Source organism: Dermacentor andersoni, chromosome 8 (genome assembly GCF_023375885.2).
Source record: "Dermacentor andersoni chromosome 8, qqDerAnde1_hic_scaffold, whole genome shotgun sequence".
Lineage (NCBI taxonomy): Eukaryota > Metazoa > Arthropoda > Arachnida > Ixodida > Ixodidae > Dermacentor > Dermacentor andersoni.
In genome coordinates, this window is record NC_092821.1 from 108939851 (window position 1) to 108962459 (window position 22609).

Consider the following 22609-nt stretch of genomic DNA (forward strand, 5'->3'; position numbering starts at 1 on the left):
CGTGCGCGGGGAAAGGTTTGAGCGCATTAGAACGGGGGGGAGGGGGACACGGTGTTGCATGTTCCCTCTCCTACTCCGGCTGCGTGGCGCCGCCGCGCACGGCCTGTCTTGAAGGCAATCTGCAGTGGGTTCGAAGGCAAGGTGACCCCGAGATCGCTGATGGCTTCGTGCGCTCTGTGTTCGCGCCCGCCAAGTTCGCGTTAAAGCGAGAGACAGCACGAAGGGCAATTTGCTCTGCGCTTTGCCACCCTTCATCACCTCGACGTCATTGTGCCAGTGAGATGTGTTCACGTTTGCCTGTGTGCCCGCGACACCGTGCGTGTTAATTTAGTCAGTGAGCGAATGCTCACAGCACTTTATACAGCTCATAAAGAAAGTACTAACCTTACTACGTATAATCGTCCAATATTTGCTATCGCACTCAGTACATTCACTGTATTCGGGCAGAACTGAGACGTTTCTTCAAGGGAGAAAAAAGCAGGCAAGCGAAAAAAATATATGGTGATCTTAACTGTAGGAGAAGGCTGCTGTCGCTGCAAATGAGTATTTGATCACTCATTTTTTACCAAATAATCCAATTTGCATAAGGAGTCATTCTTTGTTGTTTACGTGAAATAGGTTTTTGGACTATATAAACTTATGCAGGTTTATTGCAATTGCTATAACACATGGAAAGCTTCTGTGGCTGGTCAACGTGTCCTATTTAGCTGAACAAAAGCACAGTGTGCTCACTTTGCTACTTGCATTTTTTTTATTCTATCAGAGCTCCCCTGATAAAGGTAAGCATAGACGTTCTGTAGACTTCTTGTAGAGCAAGTTGCTACGCTTGCCCTTTTAGCTAAGTAAATTCTTCTTTTTTATAAGGCTCATGTCAATATTAGCTCTTTTTGGTCTATTGTGCCCAGATATTAAGAATTCTCAACATACATCTTATTTGAGAAAAGCAACACCCCTTGCTCAGAGTCCAACAGCTTTTATTTACACATGGAAGCAGCGTGTTTCGTCATATCAATGTAGTCAGGGGCGGGATCATTCTCACGCTATCTACGCACAAGTTGAACGGCAGGAACACATGATCAGGGATAGTACTGTGGCTTCACTTCACGACAGCAGAGGAAAAAAAGCGTCGATGCAACCTTGTTAACACCTAAAGATCATCTTAAAACAAGGAAATCACAGATGTGGCATACTTAAAAACGTCTAGCCTATTTTCACAGCATGCAACAGTTTTACTCTGCATCGACGCGACATCTGTCAAAGTAAGCAGAACTAATGGCCTAACGGACAGTACGTTGACATCGATTGCCATTATTAGATGAAATACCTCCGGATTTCATGTTTAACACAACAACTACTACATCCGTAAATGCCTTTGTTCTGAAGTCCTCTGAGGACAACATCTGTTAACAGCGCGGCGGCATGACGAAAAATCCTGAGGTGTGTTGACTAGTGTGTGGCAGGACAACTGTAAATTTTCACGTGATATTATCCGGCAGTTGTGTTGGTCGCCACCATAATAAGGCAGTAATGCACCTTCGTTCCACGTGGTCAACGTTTCGTGTGTTAGTAACGCTATCAAATCTTGCACCAAGAATTTATGTCACCATTAAAAACAAAAAAAATTCAGCTATATATAAACGCAAATGTTTCTCTTCTTTAAATGAATCATTGTACTGTTTTTTAAGAGCACTACACAATTTCTTAATTTATCTATCGTTCCTTTGTTCTTTCGGAGAGAGCTGATTCGGAATATTAAAACGTCGGTTGAAAGCCTCTGGAGAAAACCAAGATAATGGTAGACCAGCAACAACGTTCCATCATGCATATTTCACAAGAGACATTCAGTAAATGATTTTGCCTTTTCCTTAAACTCGCCATGCCGATAACACTTCGAAACGACTCCGTGACTTAAACCTTTGATTTGAAAATGGTGTCGCCCCTGAGAGGCTTTAGGGAAACAGTCTGAAATGATGTATGACGGCACATTGCCAGTCTTTGCAAGTCGTAAGCCAGCCTTGTCGAGAGCCAGTTCACATTGTTATTTCGCAAGCCGTGAGGCGAAGTTGCGCTGTTTGGGTCACGGAAATTCCCCTAAATTTTATTCGCCGCAATATCACATCCTTACAGGAAAAGAGAATCACTGTACTAGCAGGCTCTTCCAAAATTATGCGCCAGTTTGTAAGACTCTTCAATGCACACATTTGTCTATCCCGATTAAATTAAGACCTTATTCGATGGTCAAACATTATTTTCGTTACTACGCTTAAGAGTTCTTATGTCACACTTTCTGTGATGTCATTTCACTGCTATTTGCCATTAAGTCTTATGTGTCCTCGATTGATCTGTCCCATTTGGCATTTCTCCTTCTTTTATCTCCATTATCATGCCTTGAGATTGTAGCGTCCGCCTCCACTCGCGAATAATTCCTTCATTATTTCAAAGCTTTTCCTGTCGCGCGATTAGGCGTCCGCCGTGCTCACCGTGCAAGGTGGGTTAACCAGCAGACGAGGTGTTCGCAATCGTATTTGGTGCCATCTGTGATTGACAAACTCATCGACGACTTCTGGCAGCACCGCAGCTGACGGCACAAGGGAAAACATGTCATCCTACTTCGAACGGAGAGACCATTCCTAAGACAGAAGAAATTACGAGTGGTGGTCTTGAGTCTCATCTTTTGTGATATATCCCCGAATTTCACCGTTTGACAAGACCGTTTGATCGGTAGGCCCAGAAATGTCCCTATACTGGTTGCCGCGTCACCTCTCGAATATAGGCCCAGTGTGCAGTAACTTAAAATCACCACTCGTCCTGCTGTTTCTTGTCAACAGCGTTGGCATGTATTTCAGTTCGCAACATAAAACTGTTTAGAGGCGTGGTCACTCCTTGTAATCCTATTAGCATGAATGGGAACTTCCCCCAGTTTGCGGTATGTACAGAAGCGGACACCGATAGTGGGAATACGAAGCCCATGGCATTGCTGCACCGATTGCCCCACCACCGGCGCCTCATGTAGTCTTGCGGCACAGGCGAAATCATATCGATTGCTGAAAATTCCGGGGAGCCGTCTTCTGTAGCGAGTTGTCTGCCAAGACTTCCCGAGACGCCGGGGGTGGCGCTCCGTAGAGCGCTGCCCGGGCTCTAATGTTCCCGCTAGCAGTTGCCGCGCCTGTACGTCTATCCACGCCTAACCCTTTCCCGCCAGCTTTGGGCCACTACGTAGTCCGTGCTCAAATGGGTAGAGTTGCTATGTTGAGAGAACCGGATTCAAAACCAGTCTTTGAACAAATTTGGATCACCCGGTACGTGGCACTGCATATTTGGTTCTCTTTAATGAATCCATCTGACTTCGTCTTGATTCACTGGATATGTTCCACTGTGTATGTGCCGCTCTACAATGACCGACCCTCTTTGAGGCCAACTTGGGTCATTATGCACGTGACAGAGCGTGTGTACTGCTCGTTAACTGCATTTATCCTTAGGTGTGCGCTGCGTTCCAGAATAATCACTGCATAGAACATAACCTCAATAATTACACCCTAATCGTCAGATTCATTCTCAGATCATTAAAGTCGCCTATCATCTCAAGTGAATAGAGACAATGCCAATTTCTATTAAAATATTTGCAGTTGGTGTGGTGAAAGTTCTCGTCTGTACATTTCACATTGATGTCCTACTGATAATATTTATGAAACAGCTTAAAAATGGCGCTTATAGACAGTCAAATACACATCAAAACCAAACGGTTGCAAAAAAAAAGCAAGTGGCAAGAACGTCACAACGAAAGTCTGATAGATAGCGATTATTTAGCAGTCACAAACGCGGGAGTTCTATCAGACAGCTTTTTTTTTTTTTCAGGAGTTTGTATGCAACAGCATCAGCACAAACGTGGCCTCATAGATTTACGCCGCAATGCGGAAAGCAACATGTGGATTTTGCTTAGCTGGCTGGCCACCCCAGTCACAGCTAAAGCGTGAGCCACGCCCCAGTCTCATTAAGTTAGTCGACGCACAAGCATCCTTATTTAAGGTTGTACCTTCTTTCAGTGTAGTTCGCTCAAGTGGGAAGCTACCACGTGACATCTCGACATTGTCGTACCGACCGTGTCAATGTTCGCGTTCTCTTTGGCTGTCCTCGTTCTGTTTGGTGCCCTGTTGATTTTGTCAAAAATAGCCCTGTGCTGTTAACTACGTTAAGGGTCTTATCTTTCGTTCTAAACGCCATAATAATTCTAATAATTCTAGTTGCTTATACTCATACAGACTGATATCAAGCTAAACGTGCAATTCCCAGCTAACCAAATTACCGTTCAAACTCGATTTTGAAACATGAGATTATATTCCAGTTAATTCCATTGTTTTCACGTTAAATTATTAGCCCGCTACGTCATCTCTCAGTAGCTATGACATTTTGTTGCCGCGCACAAAGTTGTGGATTAGAGTCCTGGCTGTGGAGGCTGAATTTTAATTTTAGTTTGATTGCGAAAAATCTCCTGCACGCTAGAGAGTGGGAGGTTATTGTACTCCTATATGAGAATAGGCACAATAAGTGGTACCTTTGTGAGGTTACATTACAGCAAAGGATGTAAATAGATTGGCCGAGTACAGAAGTGTTGGCTAGAAAAAATAATTATGATACGTTGATGTGGTTTGACAACGTCGAGTGGTAGTCTACATATGGGAAGGGAAACTTCGCACATTACGACAGTTAGCTGTCTTTCCGGGCATGCATTCTTATCGAATTACCAAGCTAACACGCGTGCTTGAATGTCCTTTTCAAAGCCAATGCTCCTACACTACTTTCTTCGCTGTCTGCGCTTCCTTACTCTCACCTTACTCTCACCCACCTCTCGCCTGACGGAAGCTCAAAAAAAAAAGCCATGTGTTAAGCTGGTAGACTGACTCTGCGTCAAAATTACAACTTCTGATTGGCCTTTCATCGCTTCCGTTAACTACCACGCTATCTCAGTTTCGGGCGTGTCATAGGTACCTAGCTGCGGCGTTGCATCAGGTCTCAAGACTGACGGGTGCTACGCGAGCAGATAGATGTCCATTGGAAATGCGCTACTTGATTCCTTACGTGCCCTCGCAAGTTTTATTATGCCTGCGACGGACTATGTGTTAGTCGCAATCAATGTGTTCTCGCAGAATGAGCAATGTCGGAAATGTGCTAATTCATTCAGACGAGGTGTTAACAGCTTTGGTAGGCAGCATAAGCTGACCGGACAACAGTTATCATACATCTGTTCTGCTGCTCAAACACAGCTGCAGAGTTCATGATCTTCAGCACAGGTGCACTGTGATTGTCATCTGGGTTAGACTGGTCCTGGCGAAAGAGACCACGGGGGGTACACACTCGCACTCGGTGTTCATGAGAAGCCGATGCTGGATCCCATGGCTGGGTTGCTTGCGTCACAGCCGTGGCTCTATCTGCTGGGTCATGCTCGTGGTAGGATGCGTGTTCTTTGCCTACCTGAGCTTCCTACACTGCGATCACAAGAAACTTGTGACGTCTGCTTTCGCGAGTGAAAGTCGATCACAGTGAAATTCCTCGGAATGAAATAAATTCTTCCTGCATGCGATTGCCTCCTGAATCACCATTCTCAAACGATAGCGTGGTCAAACCATGTAGATGGCATAGACTTGGACAGTGAGTTACTGGAACCACTACATAGTTTATGTTAGTCTTATCATAGTGGAAATATGTCATCAGGTTCTCACGTTGCTAAATAATAGAGTTCTCGAAAGGGCCCTATGTACAAGTATAGTCCCTAATCAACTCCAGGCACCAGCCGTTATGATGACGCAAAGACGCCATTCCTCGGAAAGCCAGTCTTCTCTTTTTCCCTGCTGCTTTCCATAGGCTGCGCATTCCAACCAGCGACTTTGTTATTAGCTGAATATTCACGCCACTGCATTGGCCGCCCTTGGGAGACTGTTGTATTGCAGGGGGGCGCAGCTGTTACTGCATCTTCTATGACACACAATCTTCTGATTTGCTCAACGTTTCACTAGGACGTCATACTGGCAGTTTCACAGTCTCCCTAGTCCGAGCAGTATTTCGCTGGCCTTCGAAGCAGGCAAAGCCTTTACCTTGATCCCACAGGTGCGGACACTTCGTTCCACTGCAAAATTGATCTGCCGAGTTTAGCACAACGGCATCGGCGGCGAAACGTGACAGTAACTGGCACTGGAGGCAGGCGCGAGTCCACAAAAAGTGTTTCTGCAAAAAACAGAAAAGAAACACTAGCGACGACCTCCACGCAGCTATGAAACGGCGCAGCTGTTCCTCTTGAGCAGCGTCTTGTCCTTGATGGTCGGGCTGGTCGGGCAGACGGGCAGCGAGCGACGCCTCTTGTTCACGGAGGCCGGGTTCAGGTCGTACGGAATTTTGGCCTGGACCAGGAGTTCCTTGAAGATGGCGAACACGTTGACGTTGTCCTTGGCCGAGGACTCCACGAAGCCGTGCTCCCAGTCGATGGCGATGATGGTCTCGGCCACCTCTCGCCTGACGCGGCGCATCGCGGCGGGCAGGTCGCACTTGTTGCCCACCACGACCACGGGCGCCTTGGCCGAGTGGAGCTGGACGATCTGGTCGTGGATGCGGCGCGCCTCTTCGAACGACTCCGGGTCGTCGATGGCGTAGACGAGCACGAACGCGTCGGCCGTGGTGATGGCCAGCCGCCTCATGGCGGGGAACGGGTAGCTGCCGCTCGTGTCCACGATGTCCAGCGTGAGGGAGGCCCCGTTCAGCTCGTATTCGCCCGTGTGGAACTGCGTAAGCGAGAAGAAAACAAAAAAACAAAAGAAGCAGTCAAGTTTGGCTCGAGCGTCCTTTTTTTCAGACAGGTTACTTTTCATTCCAAGCACCAAGAATTAACTAGAAGCAGCGATAACTTGAACAATCAGTGCTGCGCAAACGTGTCATATGGAAGAAAGTTGTAACATTTCTAAATTTGGGACACGCGCAAGACGGGAAACGTGAACTTCAGCAGGTTAGCCGGTATGGATTCGTTGGTGTGTGACAGCGCCACAGACGAAACACAGAAAAAAAGAAACCACAGGACGAGCGCTACCTTCTAACTGAAACTTAATGGTGATTTACAATTGCAGCGTAATGTTTACGTTCTACAGTCGCGTGCAATATGACCTGCAACCCCGGTGCCCGTGGTCGAAGGGGCTCCAAGACTGTACGGCTGCGCAGACACAGGGTAAGTTCCAGACCTAAACACGGCTTCGATTAGTGGCATTTAATAAACCGCTATTTCGTATGTCAGAGCCACCGCACCGCCTTGGAGCCCCTTCGACGGCGACCAAGGGTGTTGTAAGTCACATTGCACACGACTGTACGTATATATATATATATTGCATGGGTTCGCATTAAAGTTTCAGTTGGAAGTCAGAGCTCGTCCTGTGGATTTGTTTTCTCCGTGTTTCGTTTGTCGTGCTGCCGTATACAAATGGAATAATAAACCCTTGGGACGGAAATGAAGGGCTCACAGGGAGTGCCGCACCTCACAAACCGGACCATTGAAAGATGCGCACGCCGAGAAACTTTCTTTCAAGCCAACGCGTCACGACGCTGCCGAGTGGTCCGTACTACGGAGCCGGTTCTTGCGCAATCGCTTGTCGCAATCACTTTCGCCCGATAGCGGGGACGACACAGGAAGCCCGCGGCTATTATTCGGGAAGGGGTGGCGCCGGCACCGTCCGGACTTGCCACAATCAATGCCTCCTCGGTTGCTTCGCCGAAGCACCGTCGTTGACACCCTGCAGCTGGGCGGCAGTCGCTTCCGCGAAGACGAACCCTGCAGCCATCGACGCCTCGTCTCTCGTTCCGACATTTCTTTCTTTCTCTCTCTGCTCTTCCCTCTATCCCTTGCGGCGCTCCTCTGCCTCGATGAGCGGATCATTCGAATGGAACCATGCCCGTGCCCATTCTGTCGCGATGACTTTCCTACGTATTCGTCAATCTGGTGGACTGGATCAGGGTGAACGCGTGATCTTTCAAGCTTTCCGGTTCCTAAGGTATCTAATTAGCCGCCTCTTTTGTTTCCCCGTTTATTGCGTCCCTTTGTTTTAGTTCTCGCTTAATTCGTTGCTTTATAGCACAGAAAGAACCGCTTGATATTGTTCAGTTCGTCCTAACGTCGTCAACACGTTCTTCAAGCTCGCCGACTGCCTCTGGGAAAAAAGGTGTGAACGTTCGGTCTTCCCTAATTGGGAGAGCGATATCCAATTAGCTTCCCTCTTTGTTTCCTGATCTACATTCTGTCTCCTTGCGCTTCTCCTTCTTCATTGCTGTTTTCAACAAAAGGAAGAAGCAATCGACGAACTAAACTCACTTCATTAGGCACGTGTTCGCGCTTTATAAGACTCTTCTTTTGTTAAGCTAAAGAAAAGAAACTAGATCGTTCGCTTGAGAAAAGCGAAGGAAAAGCTCGGCTAACAAGCCTTGCACAGGAGGCACCCGACGTTCCCTTTGCGCGACTGCCGATTACAGAGGCGTTGTCCCCTCCAGTTTCCAAATACCAAACTGCAAAAGCCAATGTAACAGACAAGGTAAACATTGATTGAACGTGCTTTTCGAGGTGGTCATTGATCGTCGACTGTAACCGTCGTATGGCCTTGACCGGTATCTTATAGAAGCCTGTTCAAACAGCTTCGTTTGTTATTACTATATCGCCAAGCCTCAGGCCGCGCTGTTTTATTTATTCATTCATTACGCAGAAGACCTCATAAAACGAATTTGTTTCTTTTCACGCGCCCATTTGCTCGTTCAAGGCTAGGCAGACTGTGCCCCGGGATCAATGTTTTCTTTTTTTTATTTGGGAAAGAACCGAAACAAGTGTTATGTGGTCAAATATAACCAACTGAAACCTCGTCGCTTTCTTGTTATTTTATATGCAAGGAGTGGAGAACCAGGGCTATCATGAATAAAAGAAGTATCGTTCATTGTTTAATGGGAATAGCGTTTCCGAAAAAGAAATCAAGGCTATTGCTGCGATCGTGTATCATCAAATATTTTCCCAAGCAGACTGATTTTGCCAAGCCTGCGTCAGGGCATTCTGATGTTGCGAATGAAACAAAAGGAGGCGAGGCTACTTGCAAACTATGGGCGATCATTCCAGGAAAGCACCGGACTACAATTCTTGGCTCCATGGGCTCAACCACCGAGCCCCACAACCGCCGAGCCCTACTGCCGAAATCGGCCTCAGTTTGTAGGTATAATCACTTACGCCCTGTTGCAAAGATCCAAAATGCCAAAGGGTGTGCAAAGCAATAGAAACCAAAATAAAAAAAAATGGCAGCTTGGCCCGAAGGGTGGAGCACTGACGGTGACAGCAAAGTTAATCGGAGAAAGCCTTCACAGGTTTTAAAATGTTCAGTTATTATTTCTCTGACCTGTTTTGGCTGATCAGTGTTGTCAATGTCTTTAATTTGTTTATAGACAAAATCTAATACTATTAGCCTATTGACACTAGCAGTAATCGAGTTTATAGTGCTGGATTCACAGGGATAAGAAGGAAGACATGACGTGCGCTATCTATCAACTAATTTTATTTTAGAAGAGCATGACCCTTATACCGACAAAACGATTTTTTGGCAGTATAAGCGTCATGCTCTTATGAAATAAAATTAATTGATAGATAGCGCACGTTCTGTCATCTTTCTCGTCAGTGTGAATACAGCGCTATGACCTCAATTACTGCAACGAACCAACTAGCTCAAAAATCTGTGCTCCTTGATACTAGTACGTTTGAGTAGAAGTGTCTGCTTACAAAAGTATTGCATTCGCTTGCGTTTTTGACCGATGAAAGTGAGTGGGTTCCCGGCGAACTTTAGATCGTTATCTTAAACGATCGTTGGTGTTGCTTTTCTCCGTTTTGTTTGCGTACAGCTTCTTGCTCGGCGTCCGTTCTTTGCGATGTTCAAACTGTGCCACGAAGAGAAATAAACTTGTACTGTTTGAAGCGACTTGCTTGAAGTCTTCGGACGGTGTTCTAACTACTGTGGGGCCCGACTAACGCGGACGTGACATACACGAGTGCGGCAAGACTGTTGACAACCTCAAAAGCTTTAACTCTCAAAACTTCTAACGCTTCAACGCTTAAATTATTTAACGCTTAAGAGCCTTAACGCTAAAATGTTTTAACGCTTAAACGATGTAACGCTTAAAATATTTAATGCTTAAAAGCCTTAACGCTTACAAGTTTCAACGCATAATAGTCTTAACACTTAAAAGTTCTAACGCTTAAAAAAATTTACACGCCGTTTGAGGGCCTGTAATGGCATCGCACGGGCGCCACTGCGCTGCCCGTTAAAATGGGCGCCAGAAAAATTACATCGCTTTCAGGTTTGAGCACTGGTGTCGTTTTGCACTTTTCAATATTACAAAATCTGAGGGGATTTTGACATACATGAAGGCCGTACGCCAAGAATGTCGTGTCTTTCGCGACATTTCTTTGCAGCCTGCCATTCTCAAGAGCCTGAGGAATAATTTCGTCAGCCTTGTAACACCTGGCTGAATTAATTAATTAATGGGTTTTTACGGGCCAAAACCACTTTCTCAGGCTCTTGGTGGAGGACTCCGTAAATTTCGGCCACCTGGGGTTCTTTAACGTGCACCTAAAGCTAAGTACACAGGTGTTTTTGCCTTTCGCCCCCATCGAAATGCGGCCGCCGTGACCGGGATTCAATCCCGCGAACTCGTGCTCAGCAGCCCAACACCATAGCCACTGAGCAACCACGGCGGGTGTAAACGCCTGGCTTAAGCAGCTCTAACGATGACTTAGTATAGCAATCTATCTTTCATATAGGGTGCGCGTAAACATGGTATGACCAAAAATGAATGCGGAGCGACATGGCAACGCCGACGACGACATATATATATATATATATATATATATATATATATATATATATATATATATATATATATATATATATATATATATATATATATATAAGCGTACCTTCTTTGTATGGGTCCTTAACAGCTCATTCCACTTCGCAGAACTTGCTAACTTCAAGCTCCCCTGGCGGGAGGGACACACACTGACTGAAATTCTATTTAAACTCGATGTACTTCTAGCAACCTTGGGTCATTTATTACGTAACTCCACGCCGTACAGCCTACAAATGCCCATGATGTAAATTACGAAGGAGCACACGGAGTGAAAATGATTTGTTCATGTGGCGCTTGTGAAAGTAAGCTTCGTCAGTGTAGACGTGGCAAATGAAACGAGCCTAAGTTTAAATATTACCAGTTCCTTTAGTCCCACGAGAGCAAAGAGCGATCTGCATTGCACAAATTTTAGACTACTCGGGATGACGGAAGTGCACTGAGAGAAACTACTGTCAGTGCCAGCGAAGAAAAAAAAGAAGAGTACGGTGGCTTCTGTCAACTGCTGCCACGGCTGGAATATTGGTTGGTTTACGATAACATGTTATTCCGCGTTTTTTTTCTAACGCTTACAGATTCTATACTACAATGCCTGGCGCTAAGACATTGCCTAGCAATCTCTTTCCCGCTGTTATTTCTATGCTTACGTCGTTGGTTCTTTTGAACAGACTCGATCGACTTCATTTTGTGTCCACCCTGCATAGCTCCATAAGCTTTATTCTATTGGCTGAATGGTCTTAAGTCTTTCGTCGTGAATAATCAATGCGACAAGAATTTCGACCGTTCCCCCCTCGATATTCTCGTCCAGAATATTTTCCGACGTGACACAATATTGAAATTTTTTGCTCGCGTTCGGCGAGTTACACAGAATCCCACAAGAGGGTCATGAATATGAACAAGTCTGTACGACTGCTTGACTGCGTTGGGATTGAACGTTAAGCACAACAAATATAAAAGCTCAAAAAAGGGTGCCGCGAGCAACAGCAAGAAAAACGGCCTGTACGCTCAATCGCGGCGTAGTCTTGCATCTAATTAACAGAAGTCTTGTGTTTTTCCTGATATTAAGGATGGTGGGCGCTATTCGTGGGGCTTTTTCTTGTAAGCTGGCTATTCTTTCTTTGTCTCGACAATGTCGCTAACAGAGGCGAACGCACTTACCGACAAGCTTTATCTCACACAAACGCACTCGCGTTCAACACCTATGGCATTGTCCACTCCTCAAGGCAACATACAGTGTGTTCTCTTTTTTAGTCCATCCAGAGATTTTTTTATAGAAACGTAATGAGACCAGCGGGTGTAAATTTTTGCAGACAAGTTCTTAGGCGAGGCGCACATACTTTAGCGCTAATACCTTCAGCAAACTTTCGTTAATTAAATCTTTATTAGTGCCTCGGGGCCAGTTGTCTAATGGCAAATTTGGAAGCGGGGACATTTTCATGCGGACCCAAATCCTCCAGGCCCTGCGTATACAAACGAAACAGAAGACGGCACTGAAGAACTAATTTACTGTCTTCATTAGGAGTGGACACTACAGCGCTGTCTCTGTGCATCTGTTTCTACGTCCTGGTTCAGTCGCGCTTGCACACTCCATCACGGATCCAAACCAACTAGCCCGCCAACGTGTTTTAACCAAGTCCATACAGCACTGTGCGGAACTGATCTGACCATGATTGTGCAACCCTGACCCTAGCGTACGTATAAGCTGCAACATGCAGTATGGTTCATTCTGTCCGTACACTAAAGCTCACTATTGGTGCGGAGAACCTGATCCACTGCACCGCACACTGGTCGACAGTATGGTTCCAGTGGTCGACAGTGCTTGACCACTGGAACAATACTGGTCCCCTAGTCCTGTACCTTGTGTGCACACATTGCACCTACATGTCCGTGCGCCCGTGTTTGCACCCAACTTCACGCACCCGTTCGCCTACATCTACTCTGGAGCACGGCTGTAACAGAAACAGACGTGTTCCCAAGAGAGACACGCAGGTGTCGCTTTAGCGCCGTCCATTTCCCGCGAACCATAGCAATGGGATGAAAGCACGCCACGATCGAGGCGTACGAGAATCATGTGACAGGCTACTCGCTGTTCTTCGCGGTCATTCCCCCACCTCCCCGCCCATCCAGCGCTGTCTTTTCATCCTCACCCGTCTATCACCCTTAAACCGAAAAAGGCTGGAGAAGAATACCTAAAATTGAGTTCAACACTTTCGTTAGTCGTGGGCTAAACGTTAGGCGGAGAAATAACAAGCGGGCAGGTAATTTTTTGTCTCGCCTGAAACGGCAAATTCCGGCGGAGGAAATCGCCAGGAGAAAAAAAATCACCGCTTAAACACTCCGTAGAGATGTCTAACCGGCGAAGCTGAAACGTGCGGCCCCGGTGTCTATCACTGGGTCAATCCCGATGGTTCATTAAACGAACGCTTTGTAGGCTGCTGGATCATCGGTACGCAGTTGCTGCTCGCGCTCGGCTGCACGAGCATGTTCTTGTGCCCGGGCAGCAGCGTTGGCACGGCGTAGACGAGCTCGTTCACGGCTCTGCTCGCGGTGTTGCTGATCGAAAGCTGCCTGCTCCTCAGGAGTACGTATCACGTGTGGCCTACCCATTTCGGAGCCGGAGAGAAGGTGCCGCGCGAGCGCTCGGCTGCGAGGGAGAGCAACGACGTCACTACTGCGTAGCTGATCCAAGACCACCTAGATAGCACAAGGTCTCTTCACTCCAGTTCATGACGTGATACTACCTGGCCCGATTGCCATAGAATCTAATGGGGACGCTCCCATGTTGGCAACAGCGATTTTCACGTCACCGCTTTCATCGCAACAGCCTCAGCAATGGGAATTTCGGGTCAGGTAGCGTGACGTCATGGATCGCAGTAAACAGGCCTTGTGCTATCTAGGTGGTGTTGGCTACTCGCGCGCCTCTCTTTCTCTCTCTCTTTTTCTCCCACGCTTGGGGTTGCGCCAGAGGAGTTTTCGGCGTACAGGTGACCGACAGACGGACGGACGGACGGACGGACGGACGAATCGGCTAACCATAAACAGCTTCGCTGTAAAACCTCAGTGCGTTTTATCGGGAGGGGCCCCGACGCGCAGCGTGTACCACACAAACACGACAAGAAAACCGGTGACCCAGTTTCCACGCAGCTATGCAGTCGTCTTTTGCGTTGCGTTTGCATTCCTTCGACGGCACGTGGCGCGGTCATATACTTGCGAAAAAGCACGATAAACGATCCGGGGGGAACACGCTACGACGACGAGAGCCGTCGTATAGCCTGGAGTCGAGAACGCGCTGAGACGGTAAACGTCGAGAAGAAGGCGAACGACATCGGCAAAAGAGTGTCGTGTAAAAGTCGTAGGAGTACTGTACCGAAACCACGTGTTCAGCGCTGGCGAAGCAGTATGAGTGCGTTTTTGCTTTCTTAAATACTCGATAAACTTGAGCGGGATGAATTTCGAGCGCGCGAGGGGGCCGACATTTTTTGCGATGTCGAAAACGAAGACACGGAGCGTGTACAGCAGCAGTTTGTGGAATACTCGAGGGATCGAAAGACGTGCTCTGCGAACTTGTTACTGCATCTGTGCTTTTACCCTTCCGTCGGCAAGACATCTTAGATAAGCGCCTGTTCTTTTGCGCTACCCAGAAGCGGGTTTCTCGAAGCAAGGGCCGACTGAGAGCGACCGGTGGACTGGATATCATATTTTTGGGCTGGCTGAGCTCCTTAATTTGTTAGTAACAGCTGGGACATTCACTACGGACTTGCGCCGGGCAGTTGCGTGCACACTACATGCAGGCCCGCACACGCAGGCTCACTCGCTCGCTCACACGCACTGACGCACATGCATGCTACATACGTGCGCACGGACGCGCAGTCGCGTGGTGCACAGTACTCGCGACATATGTTACAGTCGGAGCGTGTCACTCATGATGAGGATGATGATTTCTGTTGGCATGCTCTTCGAAACGGATTGGCAAGAAATAGTAGGCTAGCCTGTTTGAGCTGATCAGGTATTATGCTACAAGCGTCACGGGTCTAGAATGTTGCCTCTCTTTCTCTCTCCTTGAACTTTTCTGTTACTTATACCTGCAGGGCGACCCCGGCGCTACCAATTTGTTCCCTTCTTTTTATTCCCGCTGATTCTGTAAACTGCTCCAGATTTTTCTACTGTTGACTAGTTTATATTTGCGCTGCTACTGCATGTTTTTTTTTTTTTTGCTCCTGAATAGTATAGTGCAATATCTATACACTATATAGGCAGTTTCATTTGTCGGCTGACTGTCCCGCCTATACTATATAATTCAAGGAGAAAACGACATCTGGCGCTTATGGCGTTAGGCGAAGGTCATTTAGGTCCCGCCGCGCCGTTGCGGCACTGTCGACGTGCGCACTGCAAAGGAACACACGTAACTGAGTCTTAGAAACGTTCCGCGAGGTTATCAGCAACGGGCAACCCACCTCATAGAATCATGGCGCAGTCTCGCAGTGCCATAAGTTACGAGGCGGGAAGACAGCTCTACTTATACCTGTAGGCTACGTGGTCTGTGCGTGCTCAGCGTATTTTCTCGGCTGCAGCACCTCGTCGAGAATCATAACGGGAGCACACTAAGGGGGCAAGGAGGATAGACGGTGGCCTGCCTTTATTATTTACGCGCGCATCTAGACGCGGAGTCGGGTGCGTATGCTGCGGGTCGTGCTATACTAACTTGCTTATCGCTCCCGAATCACGTTTGAGAGGCGTTCCGCCTGTGACTCCCTCCACGAACCGCCGGCGAACGTGCCTCTCATAACACATTCATCTTCACTTGATAAGGCAATCAAAGAAGCCTGGCCGCGTTAGGTGACGGCGGAAACCCGGCATTTCGCGAAAGCAAAGAATTCTAGCCATCAGAAGCAGGGACGCGGAGAGGATAAGGGTAAGAAGTAACGAAGTCCCGAAGAGAGTTACCTGGAAAGAAAATACTACATCTAGGTTTTGTTGAAAGCTTTGCAGTTGTAAGCATTGCGTGCGTGCTCGCGTGCGTTTTGGTGTGTATATGGCGATAAGGGCGAGTGAAATGCGCAACCAATACGTCGCACCTCTACGAGGCCCCGGTTCCACGATTGAAACCGCGTTCACCACGTTGCAAGCTGTTGTTTAGGGACTCGCTCGACACACGCCCTGTCTCAGCGAAGAGTGCAGTGCAACTCACGGCGGTCCTGAGCAGATCCACCGTCAGTTTGTCCACGGTATATAAACCCTGCATATACGGCAGACCACCGTGTATGAACTCAACCACGTTACCGACTTCCCGTAGTTCACATAATTTTTTTTGGCACTTTGACACTCCGAATGTTAACTCATTCATAACTTACTTAGTCGGATAATCCCCCATCCCCCCCCCCCTCATGTTGGCAAGGGAATTGGGAATACTCATAACATCCATCCACATCCGTCTACCGTAGACTGCACATGATAGTGGGAGAGCAGGCCAGGAGAGAGAGGCCACTCGGGGCGCTCACCTCTTCGACGGTGGCGAAGTAGTCGACGGGAAACTCGTCGTACAGGAACTGGTGCACGATGGCCGTCTTGCCGACTCGGGCGGCTCCGAGTACCACGACCCGGTACTGGTCCTTGGCCGGGTGGTGGTGGTGGTGGTGGTTGTGCGCGTCTTCGTGCGGGGGCTGCAGCGCCGACAGCGACGGTACCTGGCCCGTGCTCGGCATGGCGATTCTGGGCCGCCGGTGAGCCTGACTACCAGTGACGGGGAGGGCGACGACGGGGTCGGCAGCTGCCGGATTAGCCGCACTCTTTGTCACAGGCGGCCTCGCGGAGAGTTAGGTGCACCTGCGAAGAAGCGTCAAAGAGAAATGGGGAGATAAATGTGGTGTCGGGTTCGCACACGCCCAGAATGGATTCACAAAGTATTCTTGATTCTCCACAAGGGGAACATGATACATAAGACATGCAGCATGCGACATACGAACTGTTACTGTTTGTTGCAGAACACGGAGAAATGCAACACCTGAGGGACTGCCTACCTCAGTCTCTCCAGAGCAATTACAGGGTAAAATTATGGGAAAGGTTAAACAGCCTTATCTCTTTTTTTCTTTTTTTCTTATTTGTTCGGATTTTGAGAGAAACATTAACAGCCATTGGGTAAATTAACAGTCACTTTTTGAGGAACGCTTTAAGTACGACCGAAGAGAAAGCCATATGGAAAACTTCTTTTGTCAGCATCATGGCCCTAACAATGCCTCAACTTTCATGAAAGTGTCGCCGAAATCTAAGCGTCGGTAAGTCGTCGTGAAGTGCCTGATTTCTCAAATTTCTCAGATTTCTCAGTAAGAAACTAAACGCAAGCGAGACACAAGATGATTGACATTCGGGCGGGCGGGGGGGGGGGGGGTCGAGACACGCCCTTGACCTGTGTAAATTACTCTTACAGTGTAAGATTGTTTCGTGTAGTACATCGGCTCCTCCAGAGGCAAGCAGCGGAAGCCATCGCAGTCCTAACGACCCACTTTCAGCGCAGCCGCAATGAAGCAATGCCGCTCTGCCACCTGTCGAGAGGACCTCGCAGTGAAGCCAAACCCGGTTCGCAACGGAAACGGCGGGACGTCATCGCGTTTCGTTCAGCTCGTACGCGGCGCCGAAGGGAATGGCTCCTCCGACAGCCGCCGAGCAACAACCTTCGCTCGCCCGAGTCGTTTCTGCCGCGTTACCTTTCGATTCTCAGGATATTTGCTTTCTTTCTTTCTGTACGCGGCGTTTTACTAATGTTATATGTGAGAGGCCTATTGTTAAGCGCCAGTTTTCCGAAATGTCAAATGCAGGGAGTGATGAAGATCAGGATGTTCTTATGCTGATCTGAGAAACGTACCTGAGAAACATTTTATCGTTATACGCGACTGGTCTGGCATACTCACACCTGTGCCCGGTCAGCGGAGGCCATGAGACCATGGGTCACGTTTCCTTATTCTATCGGTCATTTTTTCACCTTTAAGAAAAAAAAAACATTTGAAAAGCACGGTTTCGAGAAGTTCGAGTTAATTTTTCTTCTTTTTGTTAATTCCTGACATGTCTTCACTTGGATGCGATACAACGCTGCAAAACAAACACAGACAGGGAAAATACATTATTGTGTTGTTTTCTCCCTGCAAGTCTTAACCCTGTCCGTGCTGCATCGCACTTCAGAAGCCGTGCAGCACCCAACTACACCAAAGCCATTCACTGCTGCACTTCCGTTCTCTGGGAGCCTGCTCTCTTGGACAACATCATCGGCAAATTCGCTCTCTTGTTCAGTGACTTCTCTTCGTCTCGAGGTGATTTCCTTCGTAAAATTATAGTATAATATGTTTTTTTTTTACATTCATTCGGTTCTCCTTCAAAATTTATCCTGTTTCGGAAGCAACTAAGCGTCCCGTCTAATGTCGTCCGGACTCGTGGCCCATCCCCCCAAGTGGACATGCCGCCATCGGTAAGGGAAACCCAGACCCACACCTAGCAGGGTAATGATTTCGTCGCGCCTATTAGCTGCGACAAATTGCGAGAAATTCGCTTCCAGGGAGCCTGTGATCCGAAAATAGCAGCTACAAAATAAAGATTTCCGACGCAGTAGCGAATATAGAGAAACGTCATGATGAACCGTAATGAATCGTAGTGAATAGCTATCAGAGTAAAGTGAAGTCCGAGCTCTCGGTCGGATATCCAATGTCGTGAAACATCTGCTTGCAAACTTACTGTAGCACACAATGACAATGACATCCGTTACAAATTTAATAGCTGTAAGGAATGCGACGAAATAAAGGATTTCGTCTGTAGCTGAGATTCGCACAGTCAGTGGGAACTTTTCGTCAAAGGACCAATAACAGTGTGCACAGTAACCTGCCCTCCTAAAGCGAACATCTAATTTGTAACAACTGAGCGTCTGAATTGGCACGTTTCTTTTATTTTCATGAGGAAAAAAATAAATATGTTCAACCAACGCGGTAAAAAAACGCATATACGTAAGAAAATTTGCCTAAACTTGTCAGATGTCAGATGCAGTCTACGACAGAACGTTTATTTTGTTTCCTTCAGCAGTCAACCGTGGTGTTGTCAGTGCTCTCAGGGCCATACCACCCATATATATATGCTGTCCTAAAGACGTTTTATCGCTAGTCCAATAGCTACACTTATAATAATCGCGCACATAATAAGTAGATGAGCCAAGCTTCATGTCGCCTTCCCAACTTCCCCGTCCTCCTTCGATCTCGAAATATTCTTCTGTTGTTCTTCACACGATCTTCTTTAGTTTCGCCATATTTCAATACTTAGCATGCACACCAAAATTTAACGCTCGCTTAGTTCGCTCTAAGCTAGGGCCTATCGGCAAGCAAAATGTATTTTTTTAATAACTACATAACTACCAGCTAAACGCTCTGCTGAAATAACGGTTTTCCAGTAAATTGCGTATATAACTAGCTTGTTAGAGCAAGCGAGTATGCAGAATGTAGACGTACGCTTCGATGAGTACTCTCGCCGATCAATGCACACGTTTCAACCTCATCGGTAACGACTGCATAAAAACGATGCCAAACCAGCAGACAACAATCCACGGTCTGTGCTTGTTCGACGAACATGGCTGCAGAAAAACCTGATGGGGGCATAGGGGACGCATTTGCTTTCTTTGAGCGCCAGCGCTAACCTTCCAGTCAGCGAGATGCGGCAGCCGCACAAAATGAGTCACCGCCTCAGACACGGCTGTACGATCGCAAGTGGCGACCTTCTGAGCGTGGTATTAAGCTCGGCGCATGAACAAGAAATAAATTAAGAAAGTATTAACCACATGTAACCTGCTCGTTTAGTCGATCAAGGAAGATCTGCTCAAGGAAGTATTGCTTCTAATCTTAATCTCAAGAGCTTCAAGTATTTCCCTCGTCAGCTGGTCAGTTTCTGGTAAGGGAACGAGCACGGCTAAATAAAGGCTTGCATCAATACACATGTTTAAGCCTCACCGGCAACAACTGCACAAAAAACGATGCCTAACCACCAGACATCAATTCACGGTATGTTCTTCTTCGTCAAACAGGGCTCCAGAATAACCTTACAGAGGCATTGAGGCCTCTGTACTTGTGCCATCCACAGTGACCCTACATTAGCCATGGGCCCATAGCGCTGAAAGAATGCGGATGCACAAAGGACGAACATAAGCGGTGCCCTGCTTTTCCATTGCGCCAGCCAGTTGAACCAACAAGCCGGAAACACTCTTCCATTCATTACCCAGAAATACATGGGTTGTACGTTGGCCGCGCAATGACCATATATTGGATCTCGTTGATTTCTCTAACGTTAGGTCAACGTTTGTCTTATTTCCCATACTGCTAGAGAGTGCGATCACTCGATCGCGAACGTATCCCCTTACGGACAAAGCTCGTTTACGCTAGGCTTGAATTAGCCGCACTCTTCTACACCATACTTTCCTTCCTCTCTCTCTGACACAGGCAGCTGTCGTTGTGGTTTATTAAAACGCGATTGCACTAAAATAAAAAAATAACTTCACACTGGGTGCGCTAAGAACACCTGTTCTGGTGTGCACCCACCACTTTAGCAGGGCCATCGGTGTGGTTAGCACAGTGTACAGCAGCTTTGCGGCGCCGCTGACTTTGTCTCAGCCATTGGGCCACAAAATGTCATATTAAGTTCGAAAAAAAAAAATCCCCCACTTTGACCATAGTTTCTGCTACTAGCTAGATAATTTCCCACTTTTGGAACATGATAATACTATTTATTATCCCTGTGGAAACTGTGACCCCCCCAAAATTTTGCTATACCTTCCAGGTAAGGCCGAGATGCACCACAGGATTGCCGCGCTGTCACGCTGACTACTCACTTTTCCGTCACAAACTGGCTGCTGCGAATAAACCTGAAGTATAAGTTACCTCGGCTACTCCACTAATATATGTTCTATGGGAAATAAATAAAGAAAGAACAATTTTAAGGAATTGAGGAAATTTGATGCTAGCGAAAATTTTAGCGAGGACGAAACGAGGTGGAGCTCGGTCAATATCTCGCCTCCTTCCGCGCCGCTAAATAAATTCAGGATACACATTTCACTATTTAACCGCTCGTCCATAAAATCCCTCCACGTACGAAACACGCAATGGCAGGCCCCGACTCCGACTGCAGAGCTCAATAAACTTCCCTACTCAAGGGAAGTTTCTTCTATTCTCTTAATGCAACGAATAACATTTCTTGTTCCGCCGCTCTTTGCGTGGTCCTTAAGTTGTTCTCGAGCTTCCTTGTGAACCTCTGATTTGCTGCCCCATATGTTAGGGAAGCAGATAGTTGGGCTAGTTGGTTGAAATGCATACTGAAAAAGTTTGCGCGGAGATATGAGGACTTGTTTTTTTTCTCGGCTTCTCCTCGTGCCTACGCGCGCAAGCTTTTTTAGTACCCATATGTGAGCACTGGTAGAATGCAATGATTGTACACTTTTCGTTTGAACGGCAATGGTGAGCTCCCAGCGATGATTTGGTAATGCCTGCCGTATGTACCCCAACCCATGTTGATTCTTCCGTAAGCCTTCCTTCTCGCGATCAGGGTACTCCTGATAAACGTACTCCTGTACTGACTCTAGAGGCTTACTGGCGATCTGAAATTCGTGTTTCCTTGCCAGGCTATTGAACATTACCCGAGTCTTTCGCATATTCGTCTTCAACTCCACATCTACACTTTCTCGGTTCAGGTCCTCAATCATTTGTTGCCATCGTTCCCATCGTTGTTGAACAGGACAGTGTCATCTGCAAACAGAAGGTTGCCCAGAAATTCACCATCGATCCTGACTCCAGAGCCTTCTTCTAAGCTTGAATAGCTCCTCTAAGCATGCAGCGAATAGCAATAGAGAGACTGTGTCCCCTTGCCTGACCCTCTTTCTTGAAAGTTAACTTTCCACTTTACTTGTAGACAACCAAGGTATCCGTGGAAGCTTTGTAGGTATTTCCCAAGCTATTCACGTATGCCTCCTGAGGGGAGGGGGGCGGTTATTCTGTAAGAATACCCTGCTGCTGACTGCATGCAGCTCTACGAGCGAGGAGGAGACGAGTGGCCCTAGCCAATTACCAGCGGCCGAAATGGACAGCCCACTAGGTGGACTCTTACAGAATAACGCCCCCCCCCCCCCCCTATACGCCTTGATTAGCCTACATACTATACCCTCGTCGCGAATCGAGGGGTAGCCGCGGAGCGCCAGGACAAGAGGACCCGCCTAGCAGGCTCTTTTTGGAACGGACTAGCACGTGCCGTGCTTGCACCGCCGCGCACACGCCATCCACCTTTCATTTTTTTTTTTAAGCGAAAGCTTTACTGGCCGCGAACTTGCGATTTCGCCGTGGCCGTGCTCCGAGGAGGCACATGACGTCACACCGCGTTCCTCGTCGTTGCATTCGCCTCCGCTCGCTTCGCCAGCTGCGTTGCATGCCTGAAAAATGTCGGAGGATTGAAAAGGAGACCTCGCGTGCGCCGCAACCACATTTGAGGCGGCAGTATGCACGGCGACAATTCTGATGCGCAGGAGGAGGCCTGGAATCGACATCGGAACGAGATGAAGAGGAGACAAATCGCCCAGGAAACAGATGAATGGCGCGCCGAACGACTGGCTGACCGCCGCAACACAGATAGACAACCATACTAACCTGGACTTGCAATCAAGATTAACCAAGGCTAACCATGCTATGCCGTAGCTTTCGCT

At 47.5% G+C, this 22609-nt stretch overlaps 1 protein-coding gene across 2 annotated transcripts in view; it reads right to left on the reverse strand.

Annotated features, from left to right (window-relative positions):
* Positions 1 to 957: 957 nt before the first annotated feature.
* The window catches only part of LOC126529236 (GTP-binding protein Rhes-like), a 95534-nt gene continuing 73882 nt past the window's right edge, over positions 958 to 22609 (reverse strand). For both annotated transcript variants that reach the window (XM_050176839.2, XM_055069715.2), the window contains exons 2-3: positions 16401 to 16725; positions 958 to 6770 (exon numbers count right to left, since the gene is read on the reverse strand). In XM_050176839.2, the coding sequence (XP_050032796.1) occupies positions 6264 to 6770; positions 16401 to 16604 (711 nt within the window). In that variant the 5' untranslated portion in view covers positions 16605 to 16725 and the 3' untranslated portion in view covers positions 958 to 6263. The remainder of the gene's footprint in view (positions 6771 to 16400; positions 16726 to 22609) is intronic.